The sequence below is a fragment of the Urocitellus parryii genome, chromosome 1 (assembly GCF_045843805.1).
Source record: "Urocitellus parryii isolate mUroPar1 chromosome 1, mUroPar1.hap1, whole genome shotgun sequence".
NCBI classification, from domain to species: Eukaryota; Metazoa; Chordata; class Mammalia; order Rodentia; family Sciuridae; genus Urocitellus; species Urocitellus parryii.
The window spans coordinates 116,142,417-116,169,586 of record NC_135531.1 but is presented as its reverse complement, the minus strand read 5'-3'; the positions used below and the strand labels follow the sequence as shown (position 1 = coordinate 116,169,586).

At 38.0% G+C, this 27,170-nt stretch overlaps 1 protein-coding gene across 2 annotated transcripts in view; it reads left to right on the top strand.

Moving 5' to 3' along the window:
* Positions 1–20,281, top strand: part of Tnfaip8 (TNF alpha induced protein 8) — a 111,217-nt gene extending 90,936 nt beyond the window's left edge. For both annotated transcript variants that reach the window (XM_077796849.1, XM_026379490.2), the window contains exon 2: positions 18,682–20,281. In XM_077796849.1, the coding sequence (XP_077652975.1) occupies positions 18,682–19,247 (566 nt within the window). In that variant the 3' untranslated portion in view covers positions 19,248–20,281. The remainder of the gene's footprint in view (positions 1–18,681) is intronic.
* Positions 20,282–27,170: the final 6,889 nt, after the last annotated feature.

The window sequence follows — 27,170 nt, the reverse complement described above, 5'->3', positions numbered from 1 at the left end:
GGTGGTGCTGGGGATTGAACCCCGTGCCTCATGCATACTAGGCACACACTCTACCACTGAGCCACAACCCCAGCCCTAGAAAAAATGTTTTAATTAGAGATTCTATTATTTATCAAGAACTTACTGTCAAATAATTGTTAGATGTGATAAAAATATTTCCCAAGTATGAAGATATGATCATAAACCTTATGAATCGTTTAATTCAGTAAAAAGTATATTTCTAGCTTTTTAAAACAGGTATCAGCATACCATGTACGCAGATTTTATTAAGGTTGTTCTGTTAGAAAATTAATTCACATACCTTAAAAATAGAAGTTGACCATCATAAATTGTATCTTAATACCTTTTTAAAAAGTTTATTAGTACAGCTTTTCCTTATGGAGATCTTTGTCTTGTGTCTTTGCCATATTGACTCTGATAAGGTGATCAGAGTCTTCTTGGGCATGCGTGACACCTGCAGTCACTACAGAAGGTGTTAAGTTTCTCTGTCCATACCAGAAACCAAGCCTAGAAACCACTCCTGCTTCCCAGCTTACCACCCACACTTACTTGACTTTCAAACAAAAACTTCCCTAAATAGGGTAGCTCTTAGCTTATCAAGAATGAGTTCCCAGGACAGGGGTTGTGGCTCAGCCGTAGAGTCCTCGACTAGCATGTGCGAGGCACTGGGTTCAATCCTCAGCACCACATAAAAATAAATAAATATAATAAATGTATTGTGTCCAACTATAACTAAAAACAAAATATTTAAAAAAGAATGAGTTACCCTTAATAATTGTGTCAGTACTCTAAATGTAAAACCCTAAATGTAAGAAAACGCAGAGAAATATGGGCATTTATCCCTGTGCCTTTCACTGTTTGAGGCGCTTTATCTACTAGGTCTTATTCTGTTTATTCTGTTTGGAATTTTAAAAAGTCATTTCCAAACTCTCCTCACCAGGGATGTCAAAGCAGGCATATGACAGGAATCTGGCCAGGCATAAGTAATCTGGCCAGGCATTAAGAGAAGGAATCTGGTGTGTGAAAGACCTGTGGCTGTCCTTGAGTTTTCAGCCTGGAGAAATTATCAGGCATGTTCATAGGTAAGTGCACCCAAGCAGAAGGCCACCTCTGGTGAGACAGCCTTAAGGACTATCTGCATCTGAGAGAGTTGAGGCAAAGCTATTGAGAAGGCATGAAGCTCTGGAGGAGGGCTTTGTTTCCCAAAGCACAGTGTACATGACACTTGTGGTACAGGAAATGATTTTATGCAAACCCAGACATAGCATTGAATCATCTTCACAATGTCGTGAGAGATTAGTCCTTTTTCAGTTACCTTGGAATCCTTTGCCTCTTTCACAGAGAATGCCCATGTTGGGAGCTATGAGACCTTTGCTGCCTTATACTAACTTACCTTCTTTTGTAACACTTTTGTAGATATGGGGCTCATGGCCTTTGGTGACAGTACCTGGTAGCAACTAATCATGTGGGTGTTTTTCCAAATTGACTTCATTTGTCATGATTTTTGAAAAAAATTAATAATGTTTATGATTATGATATATTTCAGGGAGGAGTTCCTGTTTCCAGGTTCATAGAATGTTTTCCTTTCTATGTAAATTAATTAATTAATAACTTAATTTATATTTTGCACTTATGGGCATTGAACCAGGACCTCACACACGCTAAGCAAGCACTCTACCACTCATCTATATCCTCAGCCCTTTTTATTTTATTTTGAGACAGGATCTCACTAAATTGCTCAGGCTAGCCTCAAACATGTGATACTTTTGCCTCAATCCTTTGAGTATCTGGAATTACAGGTATGTGCCACCACACCCTTCCACGTAATTCAATTTTTTAATAAAAGTATATTAAGTAACCATAGGAAAATTAAATACAAATAGTAGAAAACAAGGCAAGTTGTGATGATGGTACTCAAGGGATTGGGGCTCAGGACATGACTCAGGTAGATGGAGGATGCCTTTCAGAAGAGAGATTTTAACAAAGATCCTGAGGTAGAAAATGCATAACATTTGAGAAGAGATGAGTAAGGAAGCTGGCAGAAACCTTGGGATCTCTTAGGAGAGTCAGAGCGATAAAACCTCACTCAGCTTGATTGCCAGCCCCAGGAGCCCAGGGATGTCAGCTCTTGAGTCACCAAGAGTCTCATTCCCAAGGCTCTCCATAAAGTGATTCAGAATGGTTTGAGCCCTTGGTCATTCAATCAGGGGTGGCTACTCATATGCCTGTAGGGGCCAGGAAATTACCCAACTGCCCAAGTGACCAGGTAGGAAATTAGAGAGGACCTGTGTTGCCCAACCTCTTCTCTCAGTGTTGCCAAAAGATCAGATATTTCCGGAGAAGTCAGAAATGTGAATTTTTACAGGAAAGCTCCAAATTCTTGCATGTTTTTTCCTCCTAACAAAAAAATTAAAACATTATGGGGGCCCATTTTGGGGATGATATGAACATTCTAGAAATAAATAGAGATAATGGTTGTACAATATTGTGAATGTGATTTAAAATCACTGAATTGTTGACTTTGTGTGTGTGTGTTTGTGTGATGCCGGGGATTGAACCCAGGGCCTTGTGCATGTGAGACAAATACTCTGAGATATATCCCCAGCCCCAATTGTTGACTTTAAAAGGTTATAATGGTGAATTTTATGTTGTATGAATTTTTAAAAAATATTTATTTTTTTATGTGTAGATGGACACAACACAATGCCTTTATTTTTATGTGGTGCTGAGGATCGAACCTGGGTCCCACCGGTGTTAGGCGAGCAATCTACCGCTGAGCCACAATCCCAGCCTCATGTTGCATGAATTTTATCTCAAAGAAAAACTATGGGCCCAATCAAACAGTGCCAGTTAAAAGTCTGTAAGCTTTTTGTTGTTCGATTTTATGGTGCTGGGGACTAAACCCAGGGGTGCTGTACCCCTGAGCCACATCCCAACCTCCCCACTTTATTTTATTGAGACAGGGTCTCCCTAAGTGGTTGAGGCTGGCCTTGAATTTGCAATACTAATATGTCAGTATCCTCAATTGGTGGGATTACAGGTATCTGGCATTATACCCAGCTAAGCTTTGTTTAAAACGAAGGAATTGCAAAGTCCCTTTTTTTTTAAAGCAGCATCTTGCTATGATCCCCAGGCTGGCTGGCCTTGAACTTGTGATCCTTGTGTCTCAGCTCCTGAGCTGTGTGTGGGATTACACTTGACTATTTGCTACTTTTGACATAAAGTAACTTTCCATAGGCAGGGAGTTTTCAGGAGTTAATGGGGGTCACACTGTGACCCTGGGTGGACCTCTGGGCCTCTGTTGTTCTTCTTTTGGTCTCCATGGCCTCTTCTGTTTCTAGAAACAGGGTTGGTGATTGAGATGGTGAGAGGTAGGATGGTGGGCTGGCTTCCAGAGCAGTGAATGGTGGGTGAAAGATGAAACTACAAAAGGTGGGTAGCTCCAAGGCATTTTAGAAAAGATATTTATTTTGTTGTTATTTGGCAACTAGTCATAAAATTGGTTGGTTATATTTGCCAAAGTTTATTCTACCCAGATACCTGCTGTTAGGGAAGTAATCCATCTTCAAGACAGCAAGTTAACATATTTAGGAAAATGTTTTTCAATTCTTAAAAGAGAATGGCTATAATAGTCCTCTTAGTTATTTTCTTTAACTGAAAAATGATTTTAATGTACCAAGTATGTGTCATTGGCATAAGAGGATTATAATTATTTTAGCAAAACTATTTTTCTTTCAAGCTTTTGTGGACTTTGTTATTTTAAATTCTAAGTAATTTTAAGTTAAACAGTTTCAATGGAAATAAAAAATTTTATCTGAAGAATCTTTGACTTTTTCTTCCTTAAAAAAACAAAAATAAAAAGAAAGAAAGGTAGAGTTTGTGCCCTTTTAGATTTTCAGTTTCTTCTGAATTATTCCTAAAAAGGCTACACATTTGAATTAAAAACAGAATTATCTATGTAGAGTATGAATTATTTAGTATGTCCTACCAGTTGCAAATGTTATCGGTAGACGATTTTTGAATGCTTATCTTTAATTATATAATGATTCATTTACAATAAACTTTCCCCCAAAGTTTACATTGAAATACTTGTTTCTTATGTAAGAGTATTTAAAATATGGCATATAATTAATAGTAATAAGATTTATTTACAGCCTTATTTAGGTTGTGTTTTATAAAAACAGTATTCACTTCTACACCTCCTCTGTCCTTCTGCCCACTCCCCTCAAACAACCTGGGAATTTGTTTAATCTAGTAAATACATATTAAAAATTAACTGTGCATTTGTTGTAGGAAGGAATAAGTAAAAAATTGGAACCAATCACAAAGACTTTTCTTTTAGGGAAAATGACAGCAAATAAACATAACATAAAGCAGTTTCTAGTCAGAGCTAAAGACAGAATAGAGAATTTCTGACTGGAGTAGACAGAGTCTTCATGGAAGAAGTGATATTTGGGGAGAACCTCAGGGATTTCACCACTGAAGGCAGTTGCCTGAGCTGCCTTTCCATCTCTGTGCAAATGTCAAATTTTCTGAAAGGCCTCCTCTGACCTCCCTGCCACAACCTTCTTCTTCCTGTAGCCTCTCTGGCTTCTTGACATTTATATATGTGCTTGTCTGTCTGTATTACAGGTCTCCTTCTAGAATCTGAGCTTCCTGAGGACAGGTGCTTTGCCTGGCATACAATCATTGCTCTGTAAGAATTTGATAAGTGAATGGAGACCTTTTTTCTCTAGGATTTTTATAGATTTGGCAAATTTGTCACCTCTCTGTGACCCCATTGACACATTCTTTAGAAATAAGGGGGAGATTTTCTTGCCCAAATGTAGCTTCCTGAAGTCTGTGACTAAATAACAAGTGTTATGAAAACAAATCATTATCTCTCCTAATCTCCTCACCACTTCACCCTGCAGATCCTCCTTAGGAACTCAGTGACTACACATAATTTTGGGTGAAATTATTTCTCAATTGTGTGAAACCTGCCTGTGTGCTCTGGTTTCTGATATACAAGTACACTGCTGGGCAGACTGCTTCATTTATGATTCCCCAGTAGGAGTTCCACAGATTGGCTCTGAAATCCATCATATTTCTGCCTGTAAGCCAGAGGTCACCCATGCTGATGCCTACAGCACCCAGGAAGTGAACCTAAATGGTGTGGAGAGCCAGGAAGACATAAGGTAAACTGGAAGGTTGAGTCTCCTGAAGGAGGCAGCCGCAGTTTAACTCAAGACCATTTTTCTCATGTGGGAATGTGGATCCATTTTTGTCAGATCTTATGATGTTCAAATAAAATCAGAAACACAGATTTTGAGATTAATTTCCCCAATTTTTTAACATGGACCACTAATCCTAAGAGAGGTACAGCACTGTACAGTCCAAATAATGGTGTATACAGGTTACAACCTCTGTACTTCATCCTGACCCTCACCCCCCCCCCAAAAAAAAGGGGGAATGTCTGAGTGTTAAGAGGAGAGAGAAAAAGAAAGAAGGGTAAAAGCCATTTCATAGAGAACTCCCATGCTTCCCTGGAAGTACCCAATGGTGAACAACACTGTTTCTGTAAATTCAGGATTTTATCCTAGAATTTCAGAGCTTAGTAGTCTTGATATTTGAAATGAAATAGTGTACTTTTAGGCCCAGCAAATCCCATCTTATCATTTATGTACCTTTAGTAGAATTTAGCCATCAGGCACAGGCATGGCTGTAAAATGCTTGACTAACTTAAAATTTTAGTACAGTTACTGGAAAGACCGTGTCAAGAATGTTGAGAGGTTGTGCCAAGATGCATATTTGAGAGATGCCCAAGCCGAGGCCAAGAGGTTGCTGCTCCTAAAATACCCAGACAAATGGGTGTGAGGCATTTGCATGGAAGATTTCAGACCATTTGCTGTAAGGATTGAATTAACTAAATATGGTCAGTTCTCCACACAAAGTAGCTAGTTATTCAGTATGTTTTGGTCAAGGGCAGGGAAGAAAAGCAGATTAAAAAAAGAAAATACACAGCATGCATGAGACTGTTAGCATCTGTCTCTCTTTCTCTCTCTCTCTCTCTCACACACACACACACACACACACACACACACACACACACATTTACATCCCATATGTTTTTAGCCAGACAGTGCAAGTAAATTCATTTGTTAAGCTCTGGATAAAAGGAATTGAATTGAATTGATTTCCTGACTTAACTTCATGAATTGCTGTAGAAGGTATTGATGGGCTCCATGGAGGCAGATCAAAGCATTGCTAGCTGGAGGGCATGTGTTAAGTACTTGGAGGAGTACAGAATTGAATAGTTGTGGTACCTTACTTGTCAAGGATCATAAGTGGTTAAGGTTAGATAGGAGTTTAACTCTCCCACCAGGTAGAAGAGCAGGTTAGATGGAGTAATTTATTCTGGCCATCACACTTGGAAAAACTTCTTGGAAGAAATGGTGTTTAAACTGAGGCTGACAGGACCAGAAGCATTTTTCAGGCAGGGATAGAGGAAGAGGGCAAAGGATAGACATACAGCTTTTCCTTATTTTCTAGTCTCTGATGTGTAACACCTGTGCTTCTTACTTTTGATTCAAGGAGTCACTGACCTGGGGAACAGACAAGCTCTAAGAAGTAGGATTCTGCAGCTAGCTCAGCAACGTGTGGCATTTGATAGAAAATTCATAAGCAATGGACATTATTTAATTTTGCTTTTCTTGTAGAGCATGTATGGTATGGTAGGAAGTAATATGTCTCAGTTTTCCACTAACAATAACTATGCACCCCTGATAAGTCCCTTGACTTTTGACCCTTGATTCTTTTATCTGGCTCCCCCTTAGGATTAAGTAATTACAGGACCAAACTAGAAATGCATATGAAAATGTTATGATGAAAATACTTTGCAAACTATGGAATGTTACACACATGTCAGCTGTAATTTTGTTATTTGCTTATCTTTGTTATGTGTAATCTGATCAGACCAGAAAGCTCTGTGACTATTGATGATAGTTCGAGGGCTGGTTCAGTAACTAAACTTCACTCTAGTGTGATAGATTCTAAGATCTGTTACTGGTTTTCTGAGTGAATGAATATAAATATTAGGAGTCAGGGCCTCTGGCAGGGTGGGAGAACATGAGTTGGAAAAGTGTAGAAAATCGTGGAGCTGTTTAAAGGATTTTTCTCCACATTTCTGGTTGAAAGATTGATCATATCAACAGTGGAAAGACTTTATATCCTTAAGAAAATATATAAATAAGTCCAGCCTAATTGAAATATCTTTAAGAAAAACTAGCGTGTCCTAATTCAACATAGTAAATAAAGAAGGATTCATTTAATTTGAAAAGAAAAAGTTCCCTAAAGTTAGTTTTGTATAAAAGATTGTGGGATATTTTCATTCAATTTCAAACCATCTGCAGCCTAGAGATAGAGTTAGGCCCTGTTCAAATTCTGGTTTGAAGTATCATCTAAAAGAGGCTAACTTTTCTATTCTCCTGAGTATGTTATCAAAATTCCTTGAGGTTTTGAAGCTCTATTCTGAAAACATTTTCTCTGAATTCCTTGTTCAAGCTGACATCTCTATTTTATGAAAAATTTTTGAGATAGAATTAAATCTGCTCAAAGTCTTCTTTCACCATGCTCCTGTGACTATAGTATGTCTATTTGAAATTTTAAGTACAGTGTTCTAGGCGTACATCCCCAGCTTTACATAATCAGAATCATGTGGGGTGTTTCTTATAAGTGGAGACTGTTGGACTATACCGCTGGAAGTTTTTTTTTTTTTTCTCTCTCTTTTCTTTTTTACCCCTAGAGGTTCTGAAAAGCAGGTATAATAATTACTTAGACTCTTCCAGGCATTCTGATGCTGTTGGCCAATGACACAGAATTATGCCTTGGACACCTGCTATACATGTCCTCTCCCTGCCAAAACCCTCCCCAAAACTGAGCACCTTTGTAGTGAGCATTTCCAGGACCTTGACAATAAGTTATACATAGTTACTGTTTAAGCTTTTTTAAAAAAATATTTGTTTTTTAGTTTCAGGTGGACATAATATCTTTATTTTACATTTATGTGGTGCTAAGGATTGAACCCAGTGCCTTGTGCCTGCTAGGCAAGCACTCTACCACTGAGCCACAACTCCAGCCCTTGTTTAAGCTTTTAAAAAAATCTGTAGGACACACACAAACTTTTTTTTTTTTTTAAGTTGTAGTTAGGCACAATACCTTTATTTTATTTTTATGTGGTGCTTGAGGATTGAACCCAGGGCCTCGTATGTGCTAGACGAGCGCTCTACTGCTGAGCCACAACTCCAGCCCTACATCCTTTTGTTTTTGAAATATGAATTGATGAACAGAATTTTTAATCCCTATCTAGCCATAGGAAATCTATAGGTCAGCTCTGGAATAAAGACACATTGATGTCTGAGTAGAAGCTTCTTTTCTTTTGAGGTTTATCTCCTTTTGTGAAACCTCCCTCATGCCTAGCCTCGCTCCATCTCCCTGTCCAGGAATTATTAATGTTCCCCGTCTTGGCTACCTGTACATTATGTGCATTGTCACGTTTCTACTGTAGAATTTGCCATGGTGTGTTCTGCCTAGCTGGGCTCATCTGCTCCCTCCCTCCTGTGTGAATCTGCATGCCAGGAAGGAAGGGATCCTGTTATTTATCTTTGAAACCACAGTGTCTGATACTTTATAAACACTCTACAGAACTTTTTCTTAAACGTGCTGATGTTCTCTGTTTTCCCCTCACTCCACAGGCATCCCATCCCAGCAGAACTTCAACACTATCTTTTTTTTCTTTCTTTTTAATTAATTAATTTATTTTAATTAGGTCTATATGACAGCAGAATGCATTTTGATTAACACTATCTTTCTTAATGATAAGGACAGCAGTAATAATGACAATAATAATAGTTATTTACATAACTAGTGTTGTTCTAAGTGGATTATTTTTACTTAAACCCCTTTTACTAATAAGAAAACTGAGGTGTAGAGAGGGTGGGTAATTTGGACCAGGGACTGTGGCATTCTGTGGCTGAGTCGAGCTGCTGACCCAGACAGTCCGACTCTAGAGCTGTGTTCATAATCACCACATTGCCTGACTTTGCCTGGCATTGCCCCACTGCCTGTCTTGCACTCCCCTATTTGCCCAAGATCATTATGAATCCATTCCAGAGAAATAGCAAGACCCCTAGTCAATCTGTTAACCACTTATTTTCACTGACCTTATCCCACAAATTCATTACTGGTTCCTATGTGAAATCAGTTTGGAAATTTTAGGTAAGCAAAGTTACAATGTTTCTTTATTGCAAAAATCAAGACCTTGCCCAGCAGTGGTGCATGCCTGTAATCCCAGCAGTTTGAGAGGCTGAGGCAGAAGAATCTCGAGTTCAAAGCCAGCCTCAGCAATTTTGCAAGGCCCTTAGCAACTCAGTGAGACCCTATCTCTAAATAAAATACAAAAATGGGTGAGGGATGTAGCTCAGTGGTTAAATGCCCTTGGGTTCAATCCCTAATAAAAAAAAAAAAAAGACCTTTAATATAAAGGTCTTTTGTACATCTCCAAAGGGGATCTTGGTATATTGCTCTTTCTCAAACATGCTGAACTAAAAGAAAAATTACCCCATGAGATTCCTCTTAACTTTAAGAACTTCTTTTTTTTCCTTCTTTTTAATTTTTTTTTAGTTGTGCATGGACACACTATCTTTATGTATTCATTTATTTTTATGTGGTGCTGAGGAGCAAACCCATGTGAGGCAAGCGCTCTACCACTGAGCTACAGCCCCAGCCCTTTTGTTTACTGTTTAACATAGTTTGGAAGAAAATCTGGCTAATGCCCTTATGGAATTCCCAAGAAATTTCTCAGATCATAAATATTTGGGTAAATCCCTACTTTTGATCCCTTCTTAATTAATATAGGGTGACTACTCTTATTTACCTGGGAGAGTCACAGATCTTTCAGTATTTACAGTAAATAATGACAGCACCTTTTAAAAAGCCTCCCATTTGGATGATAAACTGTATGATCACCATAATCGCAGTACTTACTTGCCACAGTCTCCCACCCCCATGAAATAAAAGATCCACATCACATACTTGTTATCTTCTCACTATTCACTGAAGGAGTCTTACTGCTATGGTGTGGGTAGTAACAGGTGAATATCCTGCATTCCTCCAGCACCTTGCCTTTTTATGTCAGTTATGCATGGGATTTTGGAAACCTACATACTATATATATTCTCTCATCACTCAAAAGTTGCAGGTCTTGGGCTGGGGTTGTGGCTCTGTGTAAGTGCACTCACCTAACACACATGAGGCACTGGGTTCAATCCTCAGCACCACATAAAAAAATAAGTAAATAAAATAAAGGTATTGTGTCCATCTACAACTAAAAAATATTTTTTAAAAAGTTGCAGGACTTAAGAATTGCAAGCTTCCAAGTCTTCTTTGCACTACTCAGTATCTATTGATGTATTTACTTATCTATTCAGGGGGCTATGGGACTCTTGAAAGGATGCCAAAAATCTAAACAGTTGTTGCCTCTTGGAATCAAGGGTTGGGTCAGAGCTGTGCAGTGAGTGTCAAAGCTGAGGAGACTTTTGTGTTCTGGCTTTGGAACAGTTTAAGTAATTTGTGTGTGTGTGTGTGTGTGTGTGTGTGTGTGTGTGTGTGTGTGTGTGTGTGTGTTTCCAGATTAAATTCTAACATGTCTTAAAACTCCTGAGGTTCTCTGAAAACACAGACCACTTAAAGCCCAGCTGGGTTGAGCTATTATGATTTATTTCCTCATTGAGGGAGACCCAGTCTTTTTTATTTTCTTTTATTTCACTTCCCTCACCCAGACCTTCTTAGGTCTTCCCGTGTCTTCAAGAGGAAGCCTCTTCTCTAAAGCTCATGCATTATAATATAGTTGTTCAGAGAATTGCCTGGAGCTAGATATCTCTTGAGTTCAAGTTCATCTCTACCGTTTAACTGACTATATGGCCTTGAAAAAAAATGACATTTTTAATCTCTGCTCCTCTGTGTCAAGTAATATTAAATCAGGTAGCACCTCTCAGAGTTCCTTTGAGCCTAGCACACTTGTTGGGCATTATCACGTTTGTAACTCATTCAACCTCATTTAAGCCACACCAACTTGAAATGACTCCCACTTAACAGATGAGAAAACTGAGTTTTGAAGAAATAAAATTGCACCCAAGTTTATAAGTCAGGACTTGTGACTTGGCACAATTTTTCCCCCATCCATGCTGTTCTTCCTTGGCTTCCTGCTGAGTCTCTGATCTCTGGGAGTCTTTGGAAGCCCCACATAAGAATGCTACCTGAGTGAGCTGGTCAGCTGCTGTGGCTTTACCTGTGGGTTTTCACTCTGGCTTTATTTTTGGTCCATTTCGTTTGCATCTTGCCCTTGTCCCACAGATTTGCAAGGATGTGGAAACTGTTTTTCCTCTTATCTTTTTGTGGTAGGCTTTAATTCCGTTCTCAATGGGTCAATTTTCTCTAGGCAAAATATCTTTATGCTACCTGGCAGAATCCTTTGCAGTCAAATCTGTTGCTAGCAAGAGATTCAACACCTTAAAAAAAAGAGATTTTTTTTCTTCTAAAGAACTTTAATATATTATATTTTTTAAATGTCACTGTGGAAAAGGAAATATGACTTCTTATTAGCTAAAGTACATGAGGTCTCTTTTCACACAGCCATCTGGTATTTTGCATATCTCGGTTCCATAACACTTCCGGAGGAGTTAATTAATTTGACCAAATGTGATTCAGTACTAAGGAGCATCAGAATGTATTTGAAGTTTAATTTGTTGTGTTTTTTAAACAAACCCGTGGAGAAGGCTGTTCTGGGACAGGCATTATTTGAGACTTTTATGTGGCTCCTGTTCATTGGTCTTTGGAACGACTTCAAGAGGGGTGGATCACTATTCTCAGATTGTAGATGAGGAAACCGAGTCTCCATAATATCCCTGAGCAGTATGGTAGTTCATAGAACCATTAGTTACAGAGAATTTGGACTTATACAGGACACTCCACTTTTCCAGAACTCTGGGAGAATAAGTTGCAATAGGAAAAGAATACCAGTACACTAAAGATTCATACTTCACTCCTCTTACTTTAAATATTTTTGATGGAAAAAATTCCAATATGTGAAGGGAATGTTTTTTAAGAAGATAAAACTCATGACTCTCATATACATACAAATTAGTTGTATCAAAGATTTTTCTTAAGTCCATTAGTAAGGGAAATAGTAAGCTCTTCCAGTTGGTTCAAAAAAGAATCCTAAGAGCAATGCATAGGCAAAGAAAATCAGGAGTTGATTGCAGCTAAATAGACAAATTTTATTTGTATCTCTACAGAAAAGAGCCACTTGTAATACTATCAGCTTTTTGCAATGCAGAGAATTATAAAATGGCTGAAGGAAAAACAATAAGAGAATTCTGGAAGGGTTTGTTAGACAATTCCTCATACTTTACAGAAAAGACCCAGTGAGAGGGGACATTTCAAAGCCACCATTTTCTCTGAGATGTATCTTCTTTACTATGTTGTCTTTTTAAATGAGCGTGTATTTTTCTGGAGTGGGTCTGAGACATGGAGTAAATGACTTAAGCTTGTCACTATGCTTGATACTGGTCCTTATTGAGGTCAGGAAAATGCATATACATCAAAATGTTCATTCAGCCAGGTGTGGTGGCACACACCTGTAATCCCAGCCATGGGAGAAAGAAGAAAGAGGATCACAAGTTAAAGGCCAGCCTTGGGAACTTAAAGAAACCCAGTCTCAAAATACAAAATTAAAGGGCTGGAGATGTAGCTCAGTGGTACCTCTGGGTTCAATCTCCATTACTGAAAAAAAGGCGGGGGGGCTGGGGATTTATTCAGTGTCAGGTTTAAAATCCATGATATAGTGATTCTCCCAGGACCACCCTCTAGTGTGACAATGACCATCTGTGTGACCTAAGTACAATTTTTGGATTAAGATGGTTGCCACTTATCTTCCCTGAAGGATAATATTGCTTCCTACTTGTAACTATGGTTGTTGCTTTGACCCTTCCAGAGCCAACCCTCCTTAAAGTTCCTATCTCTGTTGCTCTACTAGCTGTGGCCCTTACCCACCTCTGTCTTCTCTTTTCCTTCTCCCTTCTTCCTTCCTGCCTGTTTGTTTGGTTCTTCTCCATCCTGTTGGATTTCCTACTTTAGGCTTTTCAGCAGGGAGGCTGCCAACACAGATGCATTGCCAGCCATTCCCAGTGCTCCTTGCTTTTAACCCCAGTGTAGGGAGGTTTGCTTCTTAGCCTGCTGAGTTCTTGTGAAGGTGCTTATCTTCAGTTTCACTACTTACTTATCACCAAAGCTGCCTTTTTACTAAGTCCCTTTTAAGTTTGGAGTTATTCAGATATAAAGAGAACTATGATTTTGCATATTTATTTAAAGAATCTTAATTCAGCCACGTTCTCCAAGTTGTTTTCTTTTCCATTCTTCCAAATACTGGCCAAGCTGAATCAAATTTTAAGTAGGCAAGGATTTGCAAAGACATGTGCATCTGTGGTTACCTAAAAGTTCCAAGTATAACAAATCTGTTGGGTGAAAAAAATATGTTCTTGCTGGTGAAGTTGTAAAGAAAGTTACTTAGAATACTTCACCATACAATATTGGCAGATGCTTGGTGGGGATAGTTATGAAACATTTTGTTGATTTTCAGAAAACTCTAGTTTTTCATTTGTTAATATTATTACAAGGCTTTCCCCCCTTTGTTCCCTTCCTTGCACATTTTTTTTTCTTGTATCCATGGGTCAGTACATTTTTATCATCAATACTGATCTCTAACTTGATAATCGTTGCTACTAAAACCAGGACTTCCAATAGTAGTTTTCTTTTGGGAGTTACTGCTGAAATGGACGATTTGATTAAGTCAGAGAAAGAGGGCAGTAAGGTAACCAGGTGTCTATAAAACAATCTTTTTAAAATTTTGTTTACTTATTTATTTATTTAGTTGTAGTTGACACAATACCTTTATTTTATTTATTTATTTTTATGTGGTACTGAGGATCAAACCCAGGGCTTCACACTCACTAGGCGAGCGTTCTACCACTGAGCCAAACCCCAGCCCTATAAAATGATCTTAAACAGCTTTAACACAGTATTATTCTTTGCATTTTTTTTATATATGGCCTTGTTTTCATTAGTCAACAATTTATACCTCTACTTCCAAAGGCAAGTGGATTCATCTTAATAGGTAAAAGATTGAACCAGTGCTTTAACCACTTGCCCCATGGGGAACATCTCTGTACATCCTAGTTTCTTCCCAAAACACCCTTTGGTCCCTCCATCAAATGTGTAAACATAATCCAGCCAGAAGCTAGAGGAGACTGTGCTTGATCTTCTACTGCCTTGCACTGTGCTCTTACTCAAAACATTTGTGTTGTCGTCTTGGGATGTTTTCTCTTTGTGTACAACAAAGCTTTCTGTTTCAAAAAGCTGATTGATGATGGGAAAAGCAGCCATACTCTAAAGTGCATTTCTAAATGCATATTCTAAATGTAAACTAAACAACTTTCTCTAACTTGTAAAACAAAAACACCTGTGTGTTTAAAACTCCCATGTTGGAGGCCAGCACATTTTCATTGGGAAGTATTTAAGTACAGTAATAGAGCCTCTGTCCTTAGACAACTTGCATAGCAGTAGGGAGAGTCAGACAACAAAAATTTAGGCAAATGATGATTTCAGCAACAAAGAGGTGTAGTGGTTTGAAAAGAACTTAAATGGAGTGTCATTTTCTAATTTACATTTTAAAAATATCTGGTTGCTGTGTGAAGAGATTGAAAGGGGGCTTTTACTGGATGGTATCTATGAAGTTGGAGGGAAATATATAGAATTTAGAGAGGTGAGAAGAAGATAAAATGGAAAGAACCTGGTAATGGGCTGAGTAAAGGTGAGGATGATATGGTGGACAGTTTCCCAGGTTTTGACTTAAGCAAATGGCTGGAAGAGAAACTATTCATTGAGATAGTAAAGAATGGAGGAGTGCAGGTAATGGATAGAGTTGGAAAATATTATGCTAAGTGAAATAAGCCAATCCCAAAAAACCAAATGCTGAATGTTCTCTCTGATATGAGGATGATGATCTATAATGGGGTTAGGGGTGGGGCATGGGAGGAATGAAGGAACTTGAGATAGGACAAAGGGGATGGAGGGAAGGGAGGGGGGATGGTGGTAAGAAAGATGGTGGAATGAGATGGACATCTTATAATGTATGAAGACATGAATGGTAACTCCTGCCAAATGCCAATGTCTCGGCTTGACACAGAATCACGAGCCACCACACAGCTTTGTAGGTTCAAACAGCAATTCTTTATTCCGGATCTCACACCAGCCTCCACACATGTTCAGGGGCAATCCCTAATATGCCCGTCCCAAAATCCTACTCCACGAGGCTTTTTCCAAATCCCATTTTAATCTCACAGAACTCAACGGGAACAAGCAGCAGGAACACCCTAATCCCAGCAGCCATAATCTTCAACCTCTAACTTCCCTAAAACTCCTATTGTCATGCCCTAAACCCAAGGACAGGGATATTTCCTGCAGGAATACACCCTGATCCTGGATCCACCCTGGTGATTGAGCAGGGTCACCTTTCTCAAACACACAAACAAGGTCGCAGCAAATTTCCAAGGCAAGTCCATTTAACATGGGGTACACTGGCAAGGATTACGATGCATCATACCTACTTGGTAATGGCTCTCAGCAAACTCCACTTTGTATACAACCAGAGAAATGAAAAATTGTGTTCTATATGTGTAATATGAATTGAAGTTCATTCTGCTGTCATATATAACAAATTGGAATTTTAAAAAATGGAGGAGGACTTCTTTAGAGGACAGGAAAGAATCAAAGATTCAGTCTAGTATTTGTTTTGTGGTGCCTACAAAATCACAAAGGAAAAGAAAAATCTTAAATACTTTAGCAAAGCAAGTCTAGAAAAGAGGTCAAGGCTGAGTTATAGCTGTGGGAGTCATGGCACATGGGTGGTATCTGAAGCCATGGGAGTGGATGAGATCACACGGGGGTGAGAAGAGACTGAAGGAGAAAAACTTGGTCCAGGACTAGCTGTGAGATACACCAGGCCTGGAAGGGATCTGGGAGAGCATGTGGAACTGACAAATGAGCCTGAGCAGGAGTGGCTAGTGGCAGTTAATTTACAAGGAAGAAAAAAGTCATGTTTTATGATCACAGACCACACATTGCTGGCCAGAAGCTCTCAGCCACAAAACCTAGTTGGCTCAGAAAAAGCTCTTCTAATGCTGGAAAATAAATCCACTGCATGCGTGTCTTCCTGGTAGATGGGGAGAAACTGCTCCATCTTCATTTTAAAAGGCAACTATGCTGGAACAATCCAAAGAATAAAATGAAAGCGTGATGTAGTTGCTATGTTTCCAAACAGGGTTTGAAGTTCCTCTGGAATGAATATGAAAGCCTCAGAGATCAGCTTCCTTGTTCTGATTCTGACTTGGTTGCCAGTAAACTGGGGAATAATCTTGCTTAGCAGGCACTAGATTTGCCTTTATATCCTTGTGCAGGAGGTTGAAGTAATGCCCCAAAGTTTTTGTTTCTTTTTGTGTTTGAAAATAAATGGAACATTGAGATTCAATAAGAAAAGCAGCTGAGAAGAGATGCAAACTTGCAAGTCCAGCTTAGGATGAAGAGTAGCACAAAGGAATCTTTTAAATATCTCTCCCTCTGGTACAACACATAAAGTGTGTCCATCTGAGAGACATTGCAGAAAACCCCAAATGGGATAGTGCCAAGTTCTAAAAGATTAAAAACAGAATAACTTTTCAACTTTAGGCAGAATACATTGTTGAAATCCTAGAATTATTTGCTGTGTATCTGAAAATGTTTGGGTATCTATTCCTGCATAAGTCAGATTTATTTATTTGATGAGGTCCATATAGAGAGTTTTAAGGTAAGAGATGGTCCTTGGTCTTCACATAATAATATTAACTATGTGGGTGCCATTCTGATATAAATTCTTTACTGTGAATTAACATTCTTTTGTAAATCACTGAAGAAATAGGAATAGAAATAGACTACTGCTTAACTGACAACATTTAAAAGCTTGGAAACCGCCATGAAATTGACTGTTTCTCATTCTTTTTCACTTTCCTTTTCTTTCTCAAAATAAATTTTAGTTCTTCTTCTGAAGTTTCAGTTCATGTTTCAGAAGTTTAAATATCAGCATTTGTGAGGGCGGCACTTCTAGTTCAATCATGAGATTCTTTTTGTAAATATACAAGATTGTGTATTTATGAATGATCATTAGGAACCACTTTGTAGTTTCCTGTATAGTACTGTATACCTACCATGAGGCCAAGTTGCCAATAGAATGTGACTCTTCTTTGTCCCAATTTCACACCTAACATGACAGTTCCAGATTGAGGGAGTCACCCTTCTTCTGAGTCTTCCCGGCTTGGGTTGGAAGGCGTTGCCTTCTTGCTTCCTAATAATGCTAGCCTGTGCAAACGAGAAATAATTTTATATCATCGATGCCCTGACTCATCCCTATCTGCCTGTATTTTTAAGCTTTTTATCTTTTATCACCAAACTTTCCAGCAGCTGGCCTAAGCTCATACACTGGCATGTGCAGTGAGATCAGCTACCTCTGGACCCAAAGATGGGGGATACACCCTTAGAACAAAAGTTCTGAAGCCTTAGGAGACAAGGGATAAAGCATAGTTACAGAGAAGTGGCTTTCAGATTGCAACATGGACAGAGCAAGGGAAATTGTGGTAAAGGAAAATAAATCTTGATTCGGGGAATAAACATTTTTTGAGCATTTTCACTGACCTGCTCTAAGCTAGAAGCATGATACATACAACTGTTATTTTGTGTATCTTAAACATTTGTCAATTAAATTAAAAATTATGATCATTCCAAGTAAACTCTAAGCATCACCTTTTTCAAAGTATGTTTTTCATGTAGCACGTCTGGTAGCTCATGAAATATGGCTATTTCAAAATGTAAAAAAATGGAAAAGAAACAATGAGTCATTTATCAGAAATGGCAAATGACATTGGGCTCTCTGAGGAGTATTTCCTTCCAAAGCCTGACTTCTGGGAGTTGAAATTCAAGGTGGTCAGGATGGCTGAGCTAGAGACGGCCAGCCAGTGTCTTATGAAAGTAGGCTTTTTTGCAAATGTATTATAAAACAGGGCCCTCCCTTTCATCTGCTTCTAAGAATTTCCCATTTTACCCAATCTCAAGGCTTTCATTTAAATTAATTTCTTTAAATTGCTCTGGGTTGCTGTTGCCCAGAGGACAGAAGTAGAGTTGACTTTATATTTTAAATCAGGTAAAAACTACATAAAAACTTACTACCTCATGAGATGTACTGTTTTGAAATCAGAAAGTTATTTTCAAGAAAGTCACCAACTTTATAAAAGAAAGTATTGACTACATAGCAGAAGTTACAAAATATTTGAGTTACACATCATGCTGTTAATTCCATAAAAGAGAATCTAATGGCCAGAAATGTAGAAAAAAATTAAACTGATTTTCTTGACAGAGATTTTATCAGTAGATGGGAGGCAAAGTACATCTACTGATAAAATCTACTGAGAATGAGGGAAAAATACTCCCTAATATTTGGTTTTTGATTTGATTCTTTTGTTGATATTTCCTGATCTTTTATTCTCCCTCTCTCTTCTTTAGTGGCCACAGATGTCTTTAACTCCAAAAACCTGGCCGTTCAGGCACAAAAGAAGATCTTGGGTAAAATGGTGTCCAAATCCATCGCCACCACATTGATCGATGACACAAGCAGCGAGGTGCTGGACGAGCTCTACAGAGTGACCAAGGAATACACCCAGAACAAGAAGGAGGCTGAGAAAATCATCAAAAACCTCATCAAGACAGTCATCAAGTTGGCCATCCTTTACAGGAATAATCAGTTTAATCAAGACGAGCTGGCACTGATGGAGAAGTTCAAGAAGAAAGTCCACCAGCTTGCGATGACGGTGGTCAGTTTCCATCAGGTGGATTACACCTTTGACCGGAACGTGTTATCCAGGCTGCTGAACGAGTGCAGAGACCTGCTCCACCAGATCATCCAGCGCCACCTCACTGCCAAGTCACACGGACGGGTTAATAATGTCTTTGATCATTTTTCAAATTGTGAATTTTTGGCTGCCTTATATAATCCCTTTGGAAATTTTAAACCTCACTTACAAAAACTTTGTGATGGAATCAACAAAATGTTGGATGAAGAGAACATATGAGTATGTGAGTTAAGATTGTGACTGATTGTGATTTATTTGAAGTTGGAGCACTGCTGATTCATGAAGGAACAAAAGAATTTTTTTAAAAGGTTATACATATTTCAGAAAGACTTTGCCCAATTCAACTGTCAGACATTAATGGTAGTGCTTTCATGAGGTTTTATTTGAAGAAAACTTTGCCAAAAGTTCTGGCTAAAAGCTTGTTAATGGGTGAGAGATCATGAGAAAAATGTATGGCTGGTAATGCACATGTAGAGTTATATAAAAGAGAAACAAGTACGGCTCCGAACTTTAAGATGTTTTTAGGGCAGTTATTGGTGGCACATTGGATATTTCTGATATGTACAAAATTACATATTTTGTTTCACTTTTATTCCTTACTATGTATATGCTCTTTTATGAAGCCAAGAACTTTTTCTTGCTGTCATTGCTCCTTTTGAATCAGTTCTATTTTCAGGCCTACTCTTGATTCTTGTGGAATAGATTATGTCATTGACATTCTAGAATTAATTCTGAGGCAGTCATGTTAAACCCTCAGAAAAACAAAAAACCTCCATATATGAAATCAGTACTGTGGTAGTGAATTAATTAGACATTATGAATTATGTCCAATGTATGGAATATGCTTCTGAAAAAAAAGTACTTCTTCTTTTATTCCAACAATGACACTCAAATTCTCAAAAATGTAATGGTATGTTATTGCTTTGAAATGCTTGCTTCAAGTTTCTCTTTGATGTTGTCTTTGAAAGTGTGCTGATAAAAATTTCCATTATTAACGTCCATTTCATGTGTTAGAGACCAAGAGAAAATATATCTATTAATTGGTTTTGATATTGAGGCAATAAAAAAATGGATAACTTTAATAAAGTAAAAAAATATTCATTTTAGAGATGAACCCAACAAAATAATTTAGGAGCATGTGGGACAAAAGGGAAGAAAGGGAAGAAAGGATGTTGCTAAAGAACATGAGCAGAAAGATGAATGCGTTTTGTTGTTTAAGAAGGTTTGATAAATAAACAATGTCACTTTTTTTATTTACCTATGAGGTTTTGGTATTTTGTTATTGGCTATTTTAAAAATGAGTAAACTAAAGAATATTTGCATTCTAAGCAGTTTGTCTTGGTTTCTATGTAATTTTTTTAAAATACTTTTTTAAGTTGTAGATGGACACAATACCTTTATTTATTTTTATGTGGTGCTGAGGATTGAACCCAGTGCCTCACATGTGCTAGGCAAGTGCTCTACCACTGAGCCACAACCCCAGCCCCATTTATATATAATTTTAAGTATGTGAATGATAAAGTAGTATAGCAAATGAGAGTATTTTAAAAAAAGAAATGGAGGGTCTGGGGATGTGGCTCAAGCGGTAGCACGCTCGCCTGGCATGTGTGCGGCCCGGGTTCAATCCTCAGCACCACATACAAACAAAGATGTTGTGTCCGCCAATAACTAAAAAATAAATATTAAAAAAAAAAGAAATGGAAACCTGCTAGCTGACTGTATCATCTGGGAAATAACAGGCTCAACCACCAGCAGTAAATATTTATTTGCATTGCCATTCTGTCTGTGATTTAGTGTACTCTTTGGCCTTGACTTTGCCTTCCTCCCAGAATAATGACATTAAAATAACAGTTCACTAGGAAGGGTCCCACAGATGAAAATTCCAGAAGTTGAGATCTGTTTTAACCCATCACCACCTAGAGGGGAATGGTCAGTTTCTCTGGGACCATCTTTTGCTTGGCTAAGTAAGACAAGTAGCAAAGGCAGAGTATCTTCCTGCTTGATATTAAATCCTGAGACTGAGATTTGAACTGAAAGTAACATTCTCACTTCCTGGACCCAGTAGGTGATCACTAGATGTTATAACAATAGCATGATGACTACAGAATTGGTCCTTGAGCTTCATAACCTGCTAGATGGCTCAGGAATGGAGTTCAACAGCCTTACTCAATCAGCTCTCTCTTTCTTACATGGGAAAGCTGAGTGTGAGCTACCGATTTGTTGCCTTCTGTTCTCAGACCTCATAGTAGGACTATGGATGATGGAGTGCCCGGAGAGATAGTGAATGAGCTTCTTGCTCATTTCTAGCTGGGGACAAGACCTAGAGAGAAAAGACCTTGGGTAGTGGGCCGGGGGGGGGGTGTATAGTTAGATATGTCTGGGCACATTTGGATCATATTGTTGCCCCTGCAGGATAGCAATCAAATATGCATGGAAGTAGCAGGAGCAACCCTTGATCTCACACAGAGGAAAGGCAGTGAGGAGTACAGTCATCCCTCTGTGTCTATAGGGGATTGGTCCCAGGATCCCTGCAGACACCAAAATCTATGGATGCTCAAGTCTGTTGTATAAAATGATGTAATATTTGCGTATAGCCTAACTATAACCTCTTTTTAAAAATTTTTTAAAATTTATTTATTTTATTGTTTTATTCTGATTTGTTATATATGACAATGGAATGTATTACAATTCATATTACATATACAGAGAACAATTTTTCATATCTCTGGTTGTATACAAAGTATATTTACACCATTCGTGTCTTCATGCGTGTACTTTGAATAATGACGTTCATCACATTCTACCATCTTTTCTAACCTCATGCCCCCTCTCTTCCCCTCCCACCCCTTTGCCCTATCTAGAGTTTGTCTGTTCCTCCCATGCTCCCCCTCCCTACCACACTATGAAATAGCTTTATGCTGATTATTTTAATGAATCAAAATAATAGCCATTATTTATCAGGTGATAACCATAACCTCTTACATTATTTAAATCATCTCTAGATTACTTAAAGAACACAGTGTAAGTGCTATGTAAACAATTGTTACACTATATTGTTTAGGGAATAATGACAAGAAAAAGTAAATCTGCTGCGCACAGCCATTCACACCTGTAATCCCAGTGACTCTGAGGCAGGAGGATCACAAGTTCCAGGGCAGCCTCAGCAATTTAGGGAGGCCTTTGGCAACTTAGTAGACCCTGTCTCAATTTAAAAACCAACAAGGGGGGATGGGGGGATGTAGCTCAAGCAGTAGCGCGCTCGCCTGGCATGCTCGGGGCGCTGGGTTCGATCCTCAGCACCACATAAAAATAAAATAAAAAGATGTTGTGTCCACTGAAAACTAAAAAATAAATATTAAAAAATTCTCTCTCTCTCTCTCTCTCTCTCTCTCTCTCTCTCTCTTAAAAAAAAAAAAAACCAACAAGGGCTGGGAATGTAGCTCAGTGGTAAAGCGCCCCTGGGTTCATTCCCTAGTAAACATAAAGAAAGGAAGGAAGGAAAAAAGGGAGAGAAAAGTACATGAACTATATGTGTTCAGAGCACACGTTTAAAATATATTTTTAATCCACGGTTAAATCTATGTGGAGGGCCAACTGTATACTACTGAAGGAAGGGATCCTACTTGCTACCATTTCTTTTTTTAATTTAAAAAAATTTTTTTGAACTTTTTGGTACTGGTTGATTGAACTCAAGAGATGTTTAATCATTGGGCCAACATCTCTAGTCTTTTTTTTTCCTTTTTTTTTTTTTGGTACCAGGGATTGAACCCAGGTGTGCTTAACCACTGAGCCATATCCCCAGCCCTTAATATATATATATATATATATTTTTTTTTTTAGAGACAGGATCTCACTGAGTTGCTTAGGGTCTCTCTTAGTTACTGAGGATGACCTGAAACTTGGAATCCTCCTGCCTCAACCTCCCAAGTTGCTGGGATTGCAGTCCTGTGCCACCATACCTGCCCAGCTGCTACCATATATTTTTGAGGGGACCTATTATCAGTCTTGTGTCTGGAAAGGATGACTTAGAAGAGCCAGTTACAAAGTCAGGATTGGCAGGTTAATTTCTCATACAATTGGACTTCCATGAAATTAGAGTAGCTGTGAAAGTGGGCAGGGTAGAGAACTAGAAAGGATTTGAATGGGCTTGCAGTAGGTAATTCAGAATGTAATAGTAATTTGTGTGTCTTAGGAAAGTTTTTAGATGATGTCTTTTTAGCTTTGGGAAAAGAAGGAATTGTGTTGAAATTGAATTTTATCAATTTTATGCTGTTGTCTTTTCTGCAAATATTAGGAGGTAGTATGGCAAGTAGATGATGACACAAACACTGACAACTAACACAAAGTGGTTATTTTGTGCCAGGTACATTCACTCGTTTACTCCCTGCCACCACCTTCATCAATTCACAGATGAGGAGACTGAGGCCAGAGAAATTAAGGAGTTTGCATCAGGTCACATAGCTACTAAGAGTGACAGCCAGAATATCAATAAAACCTTATTTTTATTCAAATATAATATGATTAAAGGCAACTCCACAAACATCACTGGGCTCAAAGAAGGGTGTGCGTTATACTTCTGAAATGGCTTTTCAAATAGTGACATTTTAGGTAGAATTTAAATTCCTACAGGTTTAACCTGTTTTCTAAAGATCTGGGTCTGATTTTATACAAAGACATTTTTCAAAGTTTTCTACATGGCTCTGATTTTGAAGGCATCTTGTGGCTCAGATTTCTGTCTCTTGTGGAACTTCAATTCAAGGTGCTAACAATTAAGGTTGATTTTGAACATGACTCCTGAGGTACAGCATGCCCCCTCCTCCACAGCAGCCTTTAGCAGAGGCCCAAGACCTCTGTGCTCTCTCCAAGACAGCTCTCCATTGTGTTCTGCAGGGCAGGTATGACATCAATTCAAAGCTTCCACATTATTTTTCAGGTTTGGAAGCTGAAAACATTTGATCGATAAGCTAAAAAATAGCCTTGTATTTTTCTGATTATTAGACCTTTCATAGCAACTCAAAATTAGTCAAAAAGAAAAGCATGTATTACAATATATTTACATTTGCTTTATACAAAGAATTCAATGCAAAATGTCATATACATAATGATACAGATTTTTAAATAAACCAAAGTGGATTTTTATGCTAAAAAAAATCAAAGCATGTATTAGAAACTTTATAGTACAGAAATATTGCTCTTTTTTTTTTTTTTGGTCTTATATTACAATATCTCATTCACACTTGTCCAAAAAACTCTTTCTCTCCCACCATGTAAATACTTTTTTTTTTTTTTAATTCACAAAGCGTAAACTTTCTAATGGATTCCTGCTATCCACCCAGGCTTAAAAGACTACTTTTTTGTAGTTTGTACATATCAAATTGCTTGGATTATTTTTTTTTACTGAGAATTTTAATTTATCCTTGGAATATTTGATGAGAATATGTAGCTAAATTATAATGTAACCTACCAACTCTAACAAATAATAAATGAAAAACAAATGTGTTTATTCATAATGTTAAAATATTTGTAGTAAAAAGTTAAATGCTATTCAAGTGCTAGGAAAATATTCTAATAAAATAAACAATTATTCTGTTCATAGGAATTATAATATTTAAATTTTTTTTTGCCAATTTTGCTTTTGACACTTGCAAAATGAGCCAAACTGCAGTGTTTTACTTGATACATTTATTCCAGGCATGAAGCTTCTAAACTCAGACCAGGTTTTAGTACTCAATTATTGATCAAGTTTTATGTGATTGATTGATAGGCTTGTGATTGATCAAGTTTTATCCTAGCTTTGAAATAAATTTATTTTCCGTGATTCAGATAAAGACTAGAGAAACCCCGTAATGAAAATACTGAAGCACTAACTAGCCAGAAAAATAAGCCAACTGTTTGTTTCCAAAACTATACAACAGGAAAATCTGTAAGTGCGTACAATCACATATCACCATGAACACAAATCTGTTGTGTCTTTCAGTCAGGTATCCTCATGGACACTTCCGTGTGGCCCAGAGCCAGGAAGACATTTTTCTCTGGGGGGGGGGAATTCCCAAAATGGAAACATTTCTGCATAATATTGATTTATTTCTGTCAAACCAAAGATGTCTTTTCCACATAGTAATGAGTATCAGACCCAAGTTATAGAGAGACAAGCCATTCTAAAAATGTACTTTTCGGAGCACTGAAAAAGAATATAGACAAGTCAGCCAGCGTTCACAGTTAAAAAAACATCTGTGCTTGGAAAATATTCTTCAAGTGTGGAGAACTGGGCTCGGTGTCCACCGAATATCCCTGAGACTTTTGTAAGGTCAGGCAGCTCTGATGAGTTGGCCCCCTTATCTTTCTTCCTGGGTGGCTGAGAAAATTGTGTCTTCCCCACTAGCTGTATTAACTGCATTCCTGCCTCATAGAAATAAAGTGACTGATCAGGCACTTGGGGGTTTATTCTTAACACAAGGAAAGAAAGCTTGCTTTTCAAAAGTATGTGTTTTGATTCATAGAATGATCTAAGACAATATGCTTTTTTGTACTTTGGTTTTTCCATTTAAAACCTTACAGATGGGCTAAGTCATTTAAAACTGCCTAATGTGGAGTATAAACACAAGGCATAGAAGTAAAAACTTATCCTGTCACCATCATCTGGGATGATTTTCTATAAGAAGCCCACGTTCCATTTCCCCAGAAATGGACTGTTATTAGCCCAAAAGGAATGACCACTTATCCATTCTACACAATTTGTTGTTCTCCTTTGAGACCACTTGCTATCAAAAGAATAAATACTTGCTTAGCAAGTTATACTTTACAATTTAGAAGATATTTCATGTCCTGGAAGAGGACTTGCTGACAATTAGAAGTTCCAGCATTATTACTGTTCCTTGATTATATGGACTTTGTGTTCTCTTGACTGAGGAGTCACATGTTTAGCTTGCTAAAAATTTACTGAAGAACATGCAATGAAATCCACGAGTGGAAACATTCCATGGTGTTTTCAAACACGGCGTGTCAGAAATTTGGCATCTCTTCCTCCCGGGAACTCAGTGGAGGGTGACCAGGTAGAACCTAGGAGAGTCCAGGGGGCATGTGCTGAAGCAGTCAGAAAACCTGTGTCCAACTCCTTCCCTCACAGGGAGTCTCCCTAAAAATTACATAAGATCAACGACTTCATTTTCTCATTTTAAGAATAAAATTAAAGAATATTTGGAGGGCTTTGAAGCTTCCTGATGGCTCTTTCTGTGTGACGTACTGGTGACTTTTGCTATTTCCAAATAAGCTGTACAAATAAACCTGAGCCTAAAGAAATTAAACAACAGACTTCAGCAGACACAGAGAATTTTATCAAATCTCAGGTCCCTTAAAAAAAAAATGGCTTTTGCTTTCAATTTAGGAAATTTGGGCGGGGTGGGGGAGTTGAGTTAATCAAAGTTATGATTTCTGGCAGTTACTTATGTATGGTCTCTTAAACAATTAAATTCTTAATCTCTTCCATTATTTGATCATTCCTTCTGGCTTTAGTTATCTGTTGATGTATAACAAACCACTCCAAATCTTAGTGATTTAAAAAAACCACCATTTTATTCTCTTATGATTCTGTGGGTTGAATGGGCTCAATGGGGCAATTGCTTTCTTTTAAAACAAGTGTGTGTGTGTGTTGGGGACTGAACCCAGGATTTTGTGAATGCTAAGCACATGCTCCATCATTGAGCTATGCTCCCATCCTCTTGAGCAATTCTTTTTATTGGGGTCTCTCACTTGCAGTCAAATAAGGCTGGGAATGGTATCTTCCAAAGATTGACTGGGATTCTGGGATTACTGGTTCTCTCCTCTTTCCATAGTTTCTGCCTCCAGTTTACGAAGGGTATCCACAAATGCAAAAGCCTAAATTTCCATGCATTATTAAGGCTCATGCTTATAACAGGTCTAGCATAATTTCTGCCTCATTCTGTTGGTCAAAGCTCTTGGGAGTCCTCAAAAGCACTCTCAGTTTTGATGATTCTTTAGAAGAATTCACAGAGCTCCATAAAAATGATTATACTCAGTTACAGTTTATTAAAGTGAAAGGATACAGTCAGCAAAGGAAAAATGTGAGTCCAGGAAAGACCAAATGCAAGTTTTCAGTTGTCTGCTTTAGGTAGAATTTCAGAG